The following is a 13,911-nucleotide window of genomic DNA, read 5'->3' on the forward strand; positions in this document are numbered from 1 at the left end:
TAGGGGGCAGGAGAGATGCACGTGAGTGTACGCGCGAGCCTGTGCCTGGGCTGTTTGCTAATAACTGTTTACTACATTTCTTGCACAATTTCCTCATTCAACAGGCCATCTGTAACATTCGCCGAATTGTTTAAGGACATGACAGCAGCCAGGCGTCACACTGGCAGGCTTCAGCTGTGACCTCCACCATCCCATTTTAACGCAATTCTCAAGGCTGTGGTTACCTTACGTGTCCTCAGAGAAAATGCATCGGTTTCAGACCAGCTTTTGAGCGCTGAGAGCGGGAATTCCGTTCACGGGCCCGAATCCCCACTGGTAAGAGAAAAAGCCAAAGGTAGCACGAAGCCAGTCAATGTCTGCTCCGCCGGGGTCAGCCTGGGAGATGCCCGTTTAGATGTGGAGTAATGATCAGACATCTGTCCCCGCCTTTCTGAGGATGCCTGTGTGCGGCCATTTCCCCAGTTCCCTGAGCTCTGGCACCAGATCTTAAGATTAAACTCTTTGGAGTCCTGGGGCATGAGGGAGCGTGGGACCCTCATGCTCGTATGAACAGATAATCAGAAAATCTCAATGAAAACAAAATCTCTGGTCCTTTAAAGTTACTAAAATATTTGTCTCTTCCATTTGAACGTTCCTAGTGCTCCAAATTGGCACGAATACTCCCGCACCCAGACAGCATGGTGGGCACTGCCTGCTGGAACGTTCGTCATAGCCAGTCTCATGGGAAGCCGGCTGGGACCTGAGAGGCCCCCAGCCCCAACTCCCTCAAAGCTCCCAAAGACCAGAGCCCCAGTCTTGTTCATCTCTGTTTTCCTGGTGAGGCCCAGCACACTGAGGACATATACTCCCTGGGACGGCATGGTATCGGACGGCATTGCATGGCATCAGATGGGAAGGGAAGGACGGTGTGGCATGGGATGGGATGACACGGTGTCAGATGCGACGGGAAAGAGGTGCAGCTGGGGTGGGATGCCGTGGGTGGAACTGAACAAACACAGAGCACCCGCGAAACCCCCGGGGAAGCCGGGTTCGGGAGGTTGTAGCCCCGTGGTGAAAACAAGAGTTGGAGCAGGCTGACCGCTTGCTAGAGATGGGTCTTTGTGTTACCCACTCAGCCGAGGGGATGGTTAATAATCATCATAGAAGACAGAACTAGACCCACAAAGGTAGACGCTAGCAGGTGTGTTTGTACTGCAGAACCCCTCCAGCCTGCCCATCCCGACTGGACCCGGCAGGGGCCCCTGACCGGAGCCAGGTCTGTCCACGGGCTGAGGTGGGAGAGGAAGGGACGGGGAGGGGTGGGGAGGGGTAAGCGACTGTGGGAGTGGGATACCTCCTGCCCTTCATTCCCACCCATGGGACCCCTCCCCCCGTGCTTTTCAGTAAACTCCTCTGTTTGCAAAGCCATGATTTTTTTTTTAATTTATTTGACAGAGAGAGATTACAAGTAGACAGAGAGGCAGGCAGAGAGAGAGAGAGAGAGGGAAGCAGGCTCCCTGCTGAGCAGAGAGCCCGATGCGGGACTCGATCCCAGGACCCTGAGATCATGACCCGAGCCGAAGGCAGCGGCTCAACCCACTGAGCCACCCAGGCGCCCTGCAAAGCCATGATTAAATGGGTACCTGTACCTTGTAAACGAACACTCGCTGATCTACACCCCTAGCCTCCCAGGATTCCTGTGAGCACCAGGACGGAGCCCGAGCCCACAGCGGCCCTGGGCAGCGCTTGCCCCCATCACTCCTCCCACCTGTGCTCCGTCTCCTCCCTTGATGCGGTGAAATGATCACCTCCGTCCTAGGTCCCCGCGAACGGACTGCCAACCGTCCCAGCCGAGCCCTGGAGCCAGCAGCCCTGCTTTGCCTGTTTTCTGCCTCAGTCTCCCTGAATTCCTCTTGTCCCAATGGCTAAAGCTTGTCCGCAGCCCCCAAGACGGGAATGAGACCCTTTCGGAAAGGGCTCTGCCTTGGCTAGGCTCTCAGCACGTGAGCCAGATATGGACCCTGGGCCAACGATGTTTCTTCACGTTCTTTGTCTGAAGTTCTGACATCTCAGAGTCTGCCGGCCTGGGAGAAACCGCCCTCCCCGCCAGTTCTCAGAGATGGGAAAGGGGGCGCGCCTTTGCGCACCTCTCACACACGCAGCCAGGATTTCCCCTGCCCTAAACTGTCCCAGGGCCAAGCGACGGACCCCCCCCCCATTTCCCAGAGCCCGCTGGGCTTACTCAACCCTGAACTGTCGACTCGGCCCTGCCTTGCCTTTCCTGAAGAAAACACTATTGTGTGACTCGGGCCCCACCACACCGCTGCTTCTGACCCCTGAGCCTCTGGGTGCTGCCTAGGGGGCTAGGCCCCTCCTCTTGGGAAACACGAGGAACACTTTCTTCCACTTTCTTCCACTTGTCACCACCAAGTCCCCTCTGTGAATTAAAATCCCATGGGTACACATGAGCCTGCCCGCACCTGCACCTGCGCGGATGCAGTGTCCTAAAGGGGCCAGGCAATAACAGGTCCCAGAAACTGGAGATCTCCTGCGAGGTATGGTGTGTGGAGGAGAAACACAGGATGCGGCGAGCCTCTCAGCCACCTGAGACGGCACGAGGGTCGTCTGCGGGCTCTGCCGGTCAGCGTGTCTCCTCCCTCCAAGCCCCCGCCCCAGTACTGCTTTGAGCACCGCACCCCTCCTTCCCCTCTCCTGACGTTGGTTCTACAGCACCCAGTGGGAGCTTTCTTGCACTTGGGCTGTCCGCAGGTCTGGCCGATTTACGTATTCTACCCCCTCCCCTGCGGTCATTGGCCCAGGACGGCCCAGGATGAATCTGCCGGGTGCCCAGCTGGGCCACTGTGTGGAGAGAGACCGCCCCCTGGGGAAGAGAGCCAACCCAGAGGAGCAAGGCCATGGTTCCAGAGCCTAGAGGTAGCCGTGTGGGTCCTTCCCTGTTTTGCCAGTTCTGACTTCCCACAAACTCCCTTTTGGTCCCTGAGCTGGGTTTCGGACACCCAAATCAGGCATCCTGACCAATGCAGAGTGCTGGCCCTGTTGGGAGTGGCTGGAAGGGGTCCCCGTGGAAATGACAGGTGCAGAAGGGAAAGGTGAGTAGGAACCATCCGGGCAGAGCAGAGAGAGACCGCACCAGGCAGGAAGGGCAGTGTGGGAGAAGGCCCCCAGGTGGGCAGAGCTGGGCTTCTGGAGTTTGCTCGCGTCAGGACCCTGTGTGTCTTCGGTTGCAACTGCTCGTACCTTTGACGAATCATCTTGGTTAGGCGAGGTCCATCCGTAGAGAAACCTGTCTTTTGGAAAATCCCTCTTGCCACTGGATATGTCATGATTTACTGGACAGATTTGGTTTTACACTCATTGGACCCCTGACTGGGCCTACTTATTTATTCAGGCTCATTTTCTACTTTGCACCTAGGATTTGGGGCCTGAAATCCTGGCTGGTCTCAGCTCAGTACCCTAGAAGGATCAAAGCGGCGCTGGGAGTGTCGGGAAGGTGGGTGTGGGGCCAAAGGCCAGTTTTGCCTGGTGATGCGGCGGCAAGGGGAGCTGGTCGGTGCCACTCTGGCTCAGAGCAGCTGTTCATCAGCTCGAAAAGAGAAATGAATTTGTCCGTCTTTGGCTTTGCCTTTGACCCCCCGAGGGCCGAAAATGACAACTCTAGAAACGTGGTTGCCTTCAGGGACAGAATCAGTAAGCCCACCAGAGTAGGCAGAGAGATAAAGCTAGGGATCTCTTACAACATCAGTTACCCTCCTCCCTCTCCCTGCACCTTGCCCAAATCCTGTCCCCATTACTGGATTATTTAATTTACCTATGTGGTGGGGGCGGCAGGGGATGGGGAGAAAACTCGCTGAGTTGGTTTTGTGTTCCTTCTTTGGATCCCACTTTGGGCCAGGGACAGTGAGCAGGGGGCAGAGGAGTGTCCCACATACGAACATCCCTTGTGTCACTAACATTTGTTACTAAGATGTACTTGCATTATAGAACTTAACTTTGAGCCCCAAGTTTGAATTCTTTGGAGGAGAGAATGGCCCATGCTCGCTTTCCTAGGACACACAGCACCCAACACAATGCCTAGCCCTTCTAGGATCCCCGGTTCTTGAATCAGTGACTTTTACTTAACTAATCACCATGCCAAAAAACGTCCACACCAGGGCTTCAGACTGGATGATGCATCAAAATCCCCATCTGGGGGTCAAATGTGTGGGGCAGGCAAGGGTCACTTATCCTAGTGGGCCGGGCCCAAGCCTTGGCATGGATGGAGACTCTGAGGCTTTGGGGACACTGAGTCCTGGGTGGGGTCAGGCCCCGACCGGTGCAGGTGGCTCCTGACCTCAGGCTGTGCTGGGTGTCAGATGGGGAAGAGCAGTGGAGGGCCTGGAGCCCCTGAGACGGCAGGGAACAGTGAGTGTGGAGTGGGTCAAGCCTAGGTTTGGCCTGGTGAGCTGCTGAGTCCCAGGTGATGGGAGGGGAGATTGGTCCTATGACTTGGCAGGGTGTGGGCCAGCATGGGGCTCTGTATCCCGGATGGAGTAAATCACAGGTCCTGGTACGGAGGTGGAATTTGGAAAGGGGCAGTGTGTCCCATGTCAGGGGGGCGTGCCAGTCTCTGGGCAAGGGAGGACACAGAACTCTGGATTGGGGATGTCGGTCCCCCACCCTGGCTTGGAGACCAGGCCAGCAGGGAGTGCTGTGTCTCGGGTAGCAGGGTCAGGGGCTGAGAGAGGGCTGCGATCTGGTTGGGGGTGGCATTCCTAGGCTCTGACAGGAGCTCTCGTCCTGCAGAGGACTCGGAGTCCTGCGTGATGGGGGCAGGGATGTTAGACCCAAGCCCTGACTTGGACACTCTGGGTCGGCAGGGAGAGCTGTGCCTTCGGTGAGATGATCATGTTCCACAGGCAGAGGCGGCTGAGACCTGGTCGGGGTCCATCTCTGTCCTCCGTGCAGGCAGCAAGGAGGGCAGGGTTGCTGGTGCGGGTCGGTCTCTCGCCCAGGCGTGGAGACTCCGGGCCGACAGGGGGCGCTGCGTCCCAGACCGAGGGCAGGAGGGGCGGCGGGCTCCCGATCGGCTCCGGGCCGGCAGGGGGCGCTGGGCTCGCGGCGGCGTGGCGGGCGCCCGGCAGGTGGCGCTCTGGCCGCGGGCGAGGCGGGCGGCGGCAGCGGCAGCGGCGGCAGCGGCGGCGGCGCGGCGGCCGGCTCGCGGGCCCCGGGGAAGCGGCGGCGGCGGCGGCGGCGGCGGAGGAGGAGGAGGCGGAGCGGCGGCGGCTGGCGGCTGGCGGCGGGAGCAGCGGCCCCGGGCGGGCGGGAGCGCCGCTGGCCGAGCGCACAGGCCGCGGCCCGCGGAGCCCGCCATGCCGGCGCGGGTCTGAGGCGCGGCGAGCCAGGGCCGAGGCGAGCGGCGGCCGCGCCGGCCTGTGGCCCCGCAGCGGCCGGGCCCGGGCCCCATGAGCGGCGGCCTCGGCCTCCGGCGCAGCCCGGAAATGTCCGGCAAGCTCGAGAAAGCAGGTGAGCGCGGGCCGCGGGCGGGGCGGGCCTGGGGGCGCGCGGGCGGCAGGGGCGAGCCGCCGCCCAGGCCTGGGGCCCCGCCGCCCCGCCGCGGCCGCCTCGGCGCGCCGGCCTGCTCGCGCTCCCGGGCGGGCGGGGGCCGGCGGGGGCCGGCGGGGCTGCGGGGCGGCGGGGCGGCGGGCTCGGTCCCGCGGGGCGGCGGGCGCGGGCGGCGGACGGGAGTCCGGCCGCGCGGCTGCCGTGCCCGGTGGCCCGAGCTGAGCCCGACAAGGTGTCACTTCGGCTGCGCCCCGAGCGCCCGTGTAGCCGGGAGGAGCCCCTTGGCTGGCGGCGGAGGAAGCGGGCAGGATGTGTCTGGGCGCCTTCGGGGCTCGCTCGCCTTCCCCTGCGGCGTCGAGCCGGGCTCCGCAAGCCGGGCCCCGGGGAGCCTGTGGCTTTGGGGGCGAGGACAACCTCGTCTCTTTGTGTGTTCCTAGAAATCTCGGAGAGCTGCCTTCCGATTACCAGCTTGGAAAGCCCGTGCTGGGAGTGGAGTCCCCAAAGGCTCCGCGAGGGCTGATGCCTCCCGCGGGGCCCGGGGCGTCTCTCGCCAGCGACGCCCCGCAGGGTGCATCCCTGGGTCCCGGGAGGTGGGCGGGCGGGCGGGCCAGGGCTCCTGGGCCGGGGAGGGGGGTGGGGGGACACCCGTTGCTTGTCATAGCCTGGGCGCTGGCTTAGCTCGGCGGCCGACTTGTGCAAGGCAGGCTTTTGGGGGCTGCAGGGGGTGGAGGCAGGTGGCATTGATTTGGGAAGTTGCTCGCGCGTCCCAGGTGGAACCGGGATACTCTTCTGAGATGGGCCCCTGGGCCGGACTCAGAAGGCGGTGGGGACTTGCCGGCTGTGGTTGGATTCAGCACAGGAAGGAAATTTCTGTTGCCTTTACTGAGGGTTTTCTGTATATCCGGCGCGGTGCTGAGCACCTTGTGTGTGTCACTTGGTAAATCCTTGGAGGTTCTGGGTAGGAGAGGGTTTGAGCCTGGTTTTATGTGCTCCCGGGCAGGGGCAGTGAGTTCCTGCAGGCCACCCAGCGAGAGGGCAGCGGGCGGGCAGCAGGCTGAGGGGCTGGAAGCCTGGCTCCCTTCCTCAGGGGCAGGGCCGAGGGTTTCAGGGCTGGTTCTTGGGTCTTTTTCTCAGCTTTTCGGTCAGGGCCATGCCGGGTTACCACGAGCTGCCTCTGCCCACGTGCCTGCCCAGAAATATCTTGGGTTACTTTGGGCAGCATTTCTCGGAAACTCCGTGAATAGCATCTCTGAAGGGTACTGTTGGGCAAGTTGGATTATTTTACATATAACGTTAATGGGGTTTTCTTTGATTCTAAGGATACATTTCTTACCAAAAACATGAAAGTTGTGGCAAAGTGAAAAGCACCTGTCAGCCATTTGGCGCAGCTCAGCGCGCTCTGATGAGATGAGTTTTCATTTGTGTTCCGTGTCACCTGGAGCAAGGAGGCCCACAGCCAGTGCACTGCAGCGGAGGCTCTCCCGTGGCCTTCTCCGGGCACCTCCTTCTGCTGGGGCTGCAGCAGATGCAAACACCATAAGTGCCTGCTTCAGAGAGGCTTGTCTGAGGCCGGGAGGGCCGGACCTAGCCTAACATCCTACGCCCAGGCCACCAGAAATGCCCTGTGACAGGGGGCTGGGCCTGGGCACAGGAAAGGGGGACTTCACTGGCGGGGCAAGGGGGAGGCCCTTTGTGGTTAGGCTTCAAAGAGAGGGTAGGGGGTCCCCGGGTGGAGTAGGGATGGGGACGGGGATGGGGGAGAGGGTAGACTCAAAGGAGCTGACCAGGGGCTGTGGGAAACTCAGGAGGCCGACCCACTGGGTGAGGCACCCGGGCAAGCAAGCTCTGAGGCTGGCAAGAAGTTGGTCCTTGTGGTATAAGGCCTTCGGCGGTGATCCACACACACCATCGTCAGGGGACGACGTTCCAGGACACTCCTGGAACGAAGGGTACCTCTTCCTGGTGTTTCTGCTGGTCCTTGTGGGTGGATTTCCCTTTGCACTTCAACGAGATTTCTGTTGGAGTTTTCTAGCGGACCTGCTCCTAAGTCACCAGCAGAGTATCTCATTCAAAGGAAAGGTCCAGGGCGCCTGGGTGGCTCAGTGAGTTAAGCCGCTGCCTTCGGCTCGGGTCATGATCTCAGGGTCCTGGGATCGAGTCCCGCATCGGGCTCTCTGCTCAGCAGGGAGCCTGCTTCCATCTCTCTCTCTCTCTGCCTGCCTCTCCATCTACTTGTGATCTCTCTCTATCAAATGGATAAAATCTTAAAAAAAAAAAAAAAAAAAAAGGAAAGGTCCTTGGGCAAAGCGGGGACTCCTGTTAGCAAGTGAGCAGTCCCTGGTAAGTTACAGAGCCCGACGCCCAGGAAGCAGTCGTTGTCGGCCTCTGGGGGAGGTTTTCTTGAGTCCGTTCTGCTGCTCTTCAGTACGCGGTGCCCGGCTGCAGGAGGGGGCTTGCACGCCGCCTTCCGCCGAGAGCCTCAGGTTTCTTAGGAACACAGAAAGGCAAGCCTCAGTTCATGCTTCTCTGGTCGTTTCTGCTCCAGGCCTCGCCTGGGATCAAGGCAGTCTGGGTTCCAGACGGCGGCAGAGGGTCAGCTTGCTGGCTGGTTGGGACCTGTCCAGTGAGGCTTAGAGGAAGAGGGTTGAAGTCGGAGGACACAGAAGAAAGCTGGTGTGGAGGTTCAGGGAGCTCCCTGGGGTGAGCTTGTGGGTGGGCCTGGCAAAGAGAAGAGGCTCTTCCCTAGGAGCTAAGAGGGACCTGTCTTGAAAGACCACGCTGGCAGGAGATGTGTGTAGCTGCTCCAGAGGCTGCTTTGGAGGAGTCAGTGACTGTGGTTCTGGTCGCGCACACAGGTATGATGGGTCTCATTTTGTCCGTGCTTCTAAGAGACACGTCAACTATGCACTTCTGATGTTCCCTAGTGTTTCTGGAGCCTAAATGCCTCTTTTTTTTTATTTAAAGATTTTATTTATTTATTTGACAGAGATCACAAGTAGGCAGAGAGGCAGGCAGAGAGAGAGGGGGAAGCAGGCTCCCCGCCGAGCAGAGAGCCCGAAGCTGGGCTTGATCTCAGGACCCCAGGATCATGACCTGAGCCGAGGGCAGAGGCCTTAACCCACTGAGCCACCCAGGCGCCCCGTAAATGCCTCTTTAAATACTGGTGGGTTCAATCCGTAGATGTGTTGTATTCGATCCACACCTGTTTTTGAACAAAGGAGACTTGGTGGTCAGTATTTAAATATCAGGAAATCACTCCTATATCTCAGATTTTTGGTTCTCTTGAAAAGTTAAGACGCCCTTGTACCTCTGAGGCCTTGTTTCCTACAAGGCCCCGTGGGTGGGGAGGGGATAGGGTCCTCTTCTCACTTGGGCTGTTGACATTTGAGTCTACATCCCCTTCCTTGGAGAAGCCATTTGTGTCTGTTTGCTTTTCCTCTGGACTTTGAAGTCCTTGCCCCATTCCTTCATCGATTCATTCCTCAGTCCCTCCATTCAGCACCAACTGGCTCCATCAGGCTCTGCACCAGGCTCTGGGGATGTGGCATTGAACTCAGCAGACATCACAGTGTAGCCCGGGCACTGGCTCTGGCAGTGGGGAGTCCTGGGGAACTTAGGAAGGGTCCCAAAGGACTTACGGTGCGGGGAGAGGTCAGGGAGCCGGCTCTGTGAGGAACTGAGATTCAAGGTGAGCCTTGGAGGCGGAGTCGAGTTAGCAGGGCACAAGGGAGGGATGGAGAAGAGAGCGGCTTCCGTTCCCCTCGCTGAGGGCTTCAGTCTCTTGCTGGTTCGCACATTCATCCCTTCATCAGATACTTCATCCAGCATCTCCTGAGGGCCTGGACCTGTTCTGGTGCTTGGAGTACAACAGAGATCGCTGCCTCCTGGGCCTTCCCTTCTTCTAATGGGGGCAGCCGAAACAGACATCAAAACAGACATCCTGAAGGTGTACATTGTGCAGGTGTTTTTGGTTTTTTGTTTTTCTTAGATTCTCCTTCCCTGGTCTGTGTTCCCAGTAGACCTGTCTAGGAGTTTTATCACTCACCAAACGCCTGGCCAGTTCGGTCCCCGTGCCCCCGAGCTGTTCCCTGGGGCTGATGCGGCGGGCTCACCCGTGCACTTCCAGAGGACAGAATAACTTTGGTGTCTCAGACTCAAGTGCATGTGTTTCAGATATGTGAAGAGGCTTTTATTAAAAAGAAAATTGCCTGCTGACTGCATTCACAGTAACTTTCAGTTGTGTATTCTGTCAGAACAGAGAAAAATGCAGGTACTGTCGCATGAGGCTATAGGCTTTTTCGGCCAAGGAAAGAGTCCTTGCAGATCAGTAGTCACTGTACTTTTTTTTTTTTTTTTAAGAGTTTATTTATTTGTTTGACAGAGAGAGATCACAGGTAGGCAGAGAGGCAGGCAGAGAGAGAGAGAGGAGGAAGCAGGCTCCCCGCTGAGCAGAGAGCCTGATGTGGGGCTCGATCCCAGGACCCCGGGATCATGACCTGAGCCGAAGGCAGCGGCTTAACCCACTGAGCCACCCAGGCGCCCCAGTAGTCACTGTATTTTGATCCATTTTAAACTTCTTTCAAATTTAGCACTTCCTTTCCCCCCCACAATTAACAGTCTCTGTGGTCAAAATGAATCCAGTCAACAATTACAACGTTTTTATGGCCCCGGTCGTCCTTCATTTACTCACACAGGCGACACTTACACAGAGTCCCTCCTTGTTGGCAAACACTGTGACGCCTCAGAGTGGCACAGAGTCCGTAGGAGACCGGCCCTTCCAGGGTCACAGTCCAAAAGGAATATCAGAATGGGCTTGAGCATTTCTGCAGCGAGAACGCATCGAGAGCGCGCCTCATTTCCCGCCTTCCTCAGGACCGTCCCCGGGGTGGGATCAGGGTCGGGCATATCCATTCTGCACCTGAGGGCAGCTGAGATCGGGGCGGCCTTGGCCACTTGCTGGGGGCGGCAGCTCCATTGCGGAGAAGTGGGACAGGGCCTCCGGCCACCTTTCTGCCTTCACAGAGCACCGCTTAGAGCCTCTGCGGTGCTGGACACACAGCAGCTTTCCATCTCGATTCTTGTTCATGTTTCTGCGTTTCTTTTCTGATCTTACCAAAGTGGGGCCCCTCGGTTAAATGAAGGCAGGCCCGGTGCAGTCTCCAGGGTGCACATCAGACCGACGGTACCGGCTGCATTGGCAGTCCTGTGAGGAGATGAGTAGCATGATGTGGCCGGCGCGGCACAGAATTAGCCACAGGAACCCCAAAGGTTCCTGGTCTCCTGAGCAGCTGTTGGCAGCGGTGGTTTGAATGGGATTCCTTGCGACAGACCTGATAGGAGGCCTAGAAAGATGAGTCATGTGTGAGCTTGCAGAAGAATCCTTTCCCAAATTAGCCCGGCTTGGAGAATGCCTTGAGCATGGGGCCGGTCTTACCCCGGGCCAGCTGGATGTGTTCCCCGTTGCCATAATAAGATGACGCACCGCAAAGCGCAGCGGGCCCGGCGGCCCCGCCCGGGAAGCCTCCGGGCGCCGCGCTGCTTCGTCACTCACCTTGCCCCAAAGCCTCTTTTATGGTTAAAAAACAAAACCCGCAGTTTGGGAGTTATTAAGGGATCTGTCATCTTCGTTGCTGGCTCTTTGTTCCAGGCCGTTTGACTAAAACTCTGAGGCCCATTGTCGTGACCTTGGGGAACCCTTTTCCTTTTCTGGGTCTCATTTTCTCGGTCAGCTCTGAAGGGGTGGACTCGAGTTAGTGCTTCCTTGTTTTGCTTGAAAGCAGCAGGTCCTCTTCTGTCCATAAGAGGGCCATTAGATAGTGGGTAATGGGGAGCCGCTTTGAGGACAGTGAATCTTTCCTGCTCAGCCATGGCCCCCGAGGAGCCTCCTTGGTCCTCCGCCGAACAGTGTGAAAACCCGCCTCCTGCATGTGCGCGGCCTCCTCTACCGAAACCAGCTTCCTCTGGACGCCTGGTACCATCTCTTCCTCTGGCAGATCCTGAGTCCCATGGGAAGGCCCCAGATAAACACTTGGGTAGAATGGTATTGTTCAGCTCATTCAGAAGCCAGAGCTTCGCTTTCCTTCCTGAAAGTTAAAAATCAACAGAGCCTTGACTTGACTTAACTTTTTGAGGGAACGTGCCTGTCTGGTCCACCACGGGCTTGCATGGCTGTGCCTGGAATGTAGGAGGTGCTCAGTAACCACTTGCTAGAACGATGAATGAGTTTAGGTGATACTATCCTAGAACGAACTTAGGTCTCTGATTCCAAGTCTCAGAAGTAGTCTTTTTTTTTTTTTAAGATTTTTTTTTTTTTAAAGATTTTATTTATTTATTTGACAGAGATCACAAAGTAGGCAGAGAGGCAGGCAGAGAGAGAGAGAGGGAAGCAGGCTCCCGGCTGAGCAGAGAGCCCGACGCGGGGCTCGATCCCAGGACCCTGAGTTCATGACCTGAGCCGAAGGCAGAGGCTTTAACCCACTGAGCCACCCAGGCGCCCCAAGATTTTATTTTTAAATCATCTGTACACCCACTGTGGAGCTGGAACTCAACCCCGAGATCAGGAGTCACATGCTCCACCAGCTGAGCCAGCCCGGCCCCCCAAAATTACTTTTAAGTGGAGCTTCTTCTGGGCTTCGAGTTGCCAGTTAGGATGTTTCTTGGAGGATTAGTGGGACCAGTAATCTGGCAGGGATCTGCTAATAGGTGGGGGTTTGTGTTAACCATGTACGTCGACGGCTGTTTAACTGTAGTTTCCTCAGAGCTGTCGTGGTGGTGGCTGAGATCGGAGTCCCAGAACGCGGTTGAGAAAGCTCTGCGGTGTGTGGCGAGACTGAGCCACCCTCGGCTGACTCCTAGACGCGGGTCTGCAGGACACACGGGGCCAAGGTGCTCTCCGGCAGCGTGCTCACCGACCCATCACGATTCCCTCTTCCGTTTACCGGCCCCTGGTTTACGCGGGTCCCGCTCAGCCTGCTGGCCACGGCCAGGCCGCGGTCAGAGGCTCTGTGCCCGCTTGTCTTTCTCGCTTGGCCTCTGCATGTTATCTAGGACAGGCCGCCCGCACCGCCAGCTCTGGTTCCCGAGCCCGCTCCCTGCGGGGCGGGGAGGTGGGCTGGCCGCGCTGGCCGCTCCCGTCGCTTCTTTGGCATGGGGCTTCGGCAGAGTCTCTCGTGCCCTCTCCTCCTGCTCTGTGGGCGAAGGCGTAGTGGAGAGACTTCCCTACCGGACTGGAAGTCTGCTGTCCGATGGCCACCGTTCCTCTTTCTCCGCATGGTTTTCTTCCAGGCAGTGGTTCAGAAGACGGTGATGGTTCTCTGAGCCGGAGCCCTGGCTGGCGGTCCGGATGCATCTTCCTAAAATCCAGGGACTGCCTCTCAGCAGCTTAGACCCTCCGTTCTCAGCGGTTCCTCACGGGTGGCCTTTCCCCTTGCTTTTCACTCGCTTGCTGGCCCCACAGTCCTTTTACTGCCAATTAAGTTCTGCGATCAGGAGACACGGAGGTGTCGAGTGCCGGGTGGCGGGCGCTGCCTCCCAGGCTGGGAGACGAGGGTGCGGCGTTCAGGCATTTGCTTTCTGGCTTTTCAAAAATGTGTGCCATCAGCGTGGGCTTGAGAAACGTGGCCGCGAGCCGCACGCCCCAGTGCTGAGGATGGCAGCCCGCCCGCGGCTTCCCTGAGCCGGCGACGGACGCCGCCTGCCTCGCGGAGAAGGCCCGTGCGGATGTGCCACGGGGAGAGACACGGCAGAAGCCCACTGGACCGTGGGAAGGGATGGGTCCCAAGTGCCATGTAGTTGGCCCCAAACAGGCAAACAGAAACACCAGAACTTGTTTGGTGGCAGTGGCTGTGCTCACTGCTGGCTCTGGATGCCCACGTGTGCCCTCTCCTTCACGCGGCTGCCTCTGCGTGGAGAGGGGCTGTACGTGTGTCGTGGACGGGCTGCCCTCAGCTCCTCCTCTCGGTGATGAACGCGGGTGACAGCAGCAGCTCACTTTCCCTGCGCACCTACCGCGATGCTGGTCCCAGGCTCTGTGCTGCGTGTGTTACATGCTCGGTCTCATTTACCCGCAAGGAGGAGCTTCTCATTCTGCCGAGGACACTGAGACACATAGAGCTTTCCTTTTGTGTGTGGGGTCCAGAGGTGGAGAACAGCTGAGATTTGCCCCAGGTCCCATGCAGAGTGGGGGCCGCGGCGGGACCTCAGCCCACAGGACTGCTTCCCATTTATCTGTGTTTTCATTGGCTGTGGGGACACGATTCTCCTGACTGCTGTGACTTGGGTAGAAAAGAGCCTCCAAAAAAAAAAAAAGAAAAGAAAAGAGCCTCCACATTTCCAGGGACTCCTGTGCTGCTGAGCCAGTCGCTGCGCCAG

General features: G+C 58.3%; 1 protein-coding gene across 3 annotated transcripts in view; it reads left to right on the plus strand.

The window, feature by feature from the left end:
- Positions 1 to 5,393: 5,393 nt before the first annotated feature.
- Positions 5,394 to 13,911, plus strand: part of RAPGEF1 (Rap guanine nucleotide exchange factor 1) — a 135,059-nt gene continuing 126,541 nt past the window's right edge. For 2 of the 3 annotated variants that reach the window (XM_044264640.1, XM_044264641.1), the window contains exon 1: positions 5,396 to 5,502. In XM_044264640.1, the coding sequence (XP_044120575.1) occupies positions 5,442 to 5,502 (61 nt within the window). In that variant the 5' untranslated portion in view covers positions 5,396 to 5,441. Of the gene's footprint in view, positions 5,503 to 13,911 lie in introns of all 3 variants that reach the window. The other variant, XM_044264633.1, reaches the window with a different exon arrangement.

Source organism: Neovison vison, chromosome 9 (assembly GCF_020171115.1).
Source record: "Neovison vison isolate M4711 chromosome 9, ASM_NN_V1, whole genome shotgun sequence".
NCBI lineage: Eukaryota > Metazoa > Chordata > Mammalia > Carnivora > Mustelidae > Neogale > Neogale vison.